Genomic DNA, 4,092 nt, shown 5'->3' on the forward strand with positions numbered 1-4,092 from the left:
AAAACCACAGTAATATATCGATACTTGCTAGATTCCCCAAACATTCAGCTTTCATATCCATCTTTTGGATTCTTTCTATGTATTATAGTTATCGAGTAAATCAATGAAATGTAAAAACACTCCTTTTTCGTGCATTTTTTAAACTTTGAAAGCGAATTACAGCCAAACGGCTGAACAATATGTATTTGTTTATAATGTATCCATGATGCAGGTTGCACAATGAGAAGGCCTGCAAGCATTTGTGGAAATGCGCCGTGGAGCATCACGGTTTCTTCAGACTTCAAGCGCCTGTCAAAGGTCCAACGGCTCGCCAGAACTTTTTCCGGATGGGTTCTCGTTTCCGCTATTCCGGTCGAACCGAGTATCAGAGTACGCATCAAAGTCGTCCACGGCGAGTGGTGCAGCTCGAAAGAAGACCGAGCCAAAGGTACATTCATTACAATTACAATTTAGATTGCACACCAAAAGTTTGTTATATCATTTGATCAGGTACAGCAGGAGGCAGAGCCACGTGCTTCGGGAGAGGTTACGGGAACAGCAGAATTCCGGAACGGTGCAAATCACGGAACTTGCGGATTGCATACAGCCTTCGTCGAGTCGTTGCAGCGAACGTTCAACGAAATCGAATGCCACCGAAAGCGAGCCTTACTATTGCAAAGTCTCCAACGACAACACGAAGACTCTCACGCCTACGGTTAATTCCCATAGGTAAGTTGTTGGAAGAAAAGTATAATTTGTACTGATAGTTTTGCTTCAAGTCCTGTACTATCGATGGGCGGTAGCAAAAACGGCACGCTGAAAAGGAACAGAGCAGCATCTTCTCCACCCATCAGTCCGACGCTTTCGAATGCAGACAGTCAGCTGGACGTGCTGCTGAAGAGCCTCGCCAAGGAGACGCTAACCGGAATCCAGATGGACGAAGCTCGAAACGTTGCAACGTCTGAAATCAACAAAATTGACGGTAAATACATGATTTCTTACATCATTTAGTCTTAATCTTTATTTTTCGTAGATTGCGATGCCGCCGCTTTGAAGCTGTCTTTCGACATTCCTAATAACATAAATAAATACGCAGCCGGGATGGGCGGTGCAAAACCGATACCTCGGAATCAATTGAAATGCAACATACTCAAAGGTTAGTGCTCTTGAGGTAATCAATTAAATTGTAATATAATTACGTGGTTGTTTGTAGCGAAAGCAGAGGATGAGTTGAACGTAAACGTGACGAAGCTGACGAATCAGATGTTCGTGGCTGCGGCGAACAATGACGAGGAGAATATGAATTCTCTCAATGCCGCCACCTTCATATCGGTCGTAAGTATATTATATAAACGCTTCTCTCTTGATTCTGTAAATTGCAATTTGCTAACAACATTAGGGCGGCGACAAATTGACGTTGTCCGTGAGCGGTCCCGCGCCGCCGAACAACCAGGACCTCGTCGAAGAGAGGAAGAGATGCATCACGCCGGTAACGGTCACCTACTTCGGACAGTCCGACGGTGGTAAATTGGAACGCGTAATGTTGAACGAGAAGCAAGGGCAGCAGCAACCGCTCAGTTTACTCAACGGCAACTGCATCGAAGATTTCGATGAAGCTGTTGACGAACCTCCGAAGAGCTCGAACCCATTCGTCACGACGCCCAACACCAATCCTTTCCACGAAGCAAATCCGTTCCTCTACAGCAATCCCTTTCAAATGGACGCGATCGCAACAGACTCTGAGGTAAATCCGCTTTGCTAGAAGAAATACAACTATATCATTATATTAATTTGATTGTAACAGATCGATGGTTCGTTGGGAAACGAATTCGACAGCAATTGGAACGCCGCAGTGACGACTCCGAGTTTCAGCAATCTCTCGCCCTGGCTGGTGTCACAAGATATCGTCAGTGCTCCGGTTTCTAAAGTGAACACCACGGAGACGACGATCATTAAGAAATCTGTTATAACTACACAGCTTTAAAATTGTACGTAATGTGATATGAAAACGCGGACGCGACGAATTTGAAAGCAAAACAAACAAACATTGTTATTGTTATCCATATACGAAATGATAAAGAAAACTTGAATAATTCTACATTTTATCTCTTCTATTTTTAAATTATTGTAAATATTCGTTGAATTTTTAGATATATATGGTGTGTCCATCTCCCAACAAGAGTGGAAAGTTTAAATTTTTAGATAAAACACATTTTTTAATTTAACCGAAAAGTACGTAGACGGAATTATGGTATGGAACAAGCAAACGTATTATGTTCTTTTGACGAAATTAGCAATCACGGTTTGCTATAATTGTGGTTGAATTTCTTCAGCAATACAGGACTTGATTTTAGTTTAGAAAATAGATTTACCACTCTTGTGTTATGTTCTCTACATTCCTTCGTCTGCGCTCATTTTGTTCTTCGTTCCAAAGTGCCATCGACGTTCCAGAAAGTGCCTTCTTCCACAATGTGTACTTCACGTAAAGAACATGATCAATATTTTGCTATATTAAATATATATTATATACATGTATTTATAGTTAGAGAAAATTATGAAAAGAATAATAAAACATTTGTCCATAAACATTTTATTATGATAACAGAAGAAAACCTATTTACAAAGTAATGCTGAAACCAGTATGGACGTATGGTAAATAGTCGTAATTGAAGGAAACAATTACTGTTTGCGAGTATACATTTTATTATAAGAATGTAATATAAAATGTATAATGTTAGTAGTGTATTCCAGGCTCTCCTTGGCCTATATAGTTTATTCTTTTTGTTTTCGTCTTCACTCCTGATGAAGGTACAGGAACATCAGTATCACTTGATAATCTCTGCCCACTCGTACGACTCTCGTCAACTCTACTGTTACCATCTACCCTGAAACTACCACTGGTCAATTCTGGATTACTTCCACTACCGTATCCTCTGTATCCACTCGTATATCGCGAATCACTTGAATCAACTATACCATGACACATATAATTTCCTCTATTTAAATCTTCATTTCCCTCGGACCTTCCACTTTGTCCTCCTCTGTAATCATTGCGACTAAACTCGTTTGAATCTTGCCTCAATGAACTGCCCCTGTTTGTATCGTATCTTCCAGTGGGTCTATCTTGATACCGAGTTTGACCATCAGTGCGACTGCTTTCTTGCCTTTGTCCAAAAGCACTACCATCATGGGTATCTCTCGATCCGTAACCCCTGTATCTGCTGCCACCAGCATCATCTTCGGTTCTACTCCTTGTTGAATCTACCGGACTAGGATATGGTCTAGCTCTAAACGGATAATATCCTACATTTCCAGTGTTATCATTTGTTCCTTCACCTGTAGTTGCTTCAATAACATTTCCTCTTCTACTTCCACCCTTTACTCCTCTTTGACTACCACCGCTTCCTCCATATCCACGTCTAAGCTCGATGTCATCTTGTGGATAATTACTTGCCACGTAGCAATCACTACTTGAGATGTAAACGAAGTTAATAAGGGCTAACGAAATCTGTAAAGAAAAAATTAATTTATAAAAATTGCAAATAAAGATTATTCATATTAATAAACATCTTATATAAATGAAATATATAAATCAATAATTAATAGTTAACAAAGAAATAATTTATTATCGAATAAAATGACTTACGATTAATTTACTGTACATCTTTGAATGATGCACTTCTTCGCAATAATCATGAAATGAGCATAACCACTTTATATAAACCAAACAATTATCTCCAGTTCATAGTTCAATTTTTTTTTTGCGATAAACTCAGATGTGCGTTGTTAGTTTAGTGTTGTTTTTATTTATTATAATTTTCGATACATCGATTGCTCATAACAAGATTTATTATATATTCTCTGCCAATAAAATGTATATAATATAAGAATAATTAAGTCAGCTAAGAGGAGAATTAAGAAGCAGATAAATATTGATATGTATCTTCTAGTTCGTAATTTGGTTTACTTTACTTGCGTACATACAATAATAAATCGCAGAACTAGAGACTTGACTGTATAAAGCAGCGTTTTCTAAGGGGAGGCGCGAATATTAGTAGCAGTGAGCAATTTTCCAAATATCTGCTAAAGTATAGATACATTCCTGTGCTCTTA

General features: G+C 38.9%; 2 protein-coding genes across 2 annotated transcripts; one reads left to right on the plus strand and one right to left on the minus strand.

Annotated features, from left to right (window-relative positions):
• Window positions 1–211: 211 nt before the first annotated feature.
• On the plus strand, window positions 212–2,485 carry LOC108568878 (band 4.1-like protein 5; the record flags this gene model as incomplete). Its single annotated transcript, XM_017930225.1, has 7 exons — window positions 212–427; window positions 490–708; window positions 759–961; window positions 1,013–1,135; window positions 1,193–1,314; window positions 1,379–1,723; window positions 1,784–2,485. Coding segments are annotated over 7 exons (1,408 nt in total), but the record flags the coding sequence as incomplete, so codon positions are not given.
• Window positions 2,486–2,658: 173 nt separating this feature from the next.
• Window positions 2,659–3,678, minus strand: LOC108568879. Its single transcript, XM_017930226.1, has 2 exons — window positions 3,626–3,678; window positions 2,659–3,487 (listed from the first exon to the last, which is right to left on the minus strand). Exons 1-2 carry the CDS (start codon window positions 3,641–3,643, stop codon window positions 2,714–2,716), a joined length of 792 nt encoding a protein of 263 aa, XP_017785715.1. The 5' UTR covers window positions 3,644–3,678; the 3' UTR covers window positions 2,659–2,713.
• Between the last annotated feature and the right edge of the window lie 414 nt (window positions 3,679–4,092).

Source organism: Nicrophorus vespilloides, unplaced genomic scaffold, assembly GCF_001412225.1.
Source record: "Nicrophorus vespilloides isolate i.1.1-1 unplaced genomic scaffold, Nicve_v1.0, whole genome shotgun sequence".
Taxonomy (NCBI): Eukaryota; Metazoa; Arthropoda; class Insecta; order Coleoptera; family Silphidae; genus Nicrophorus; species Nicrophorus vespilloides.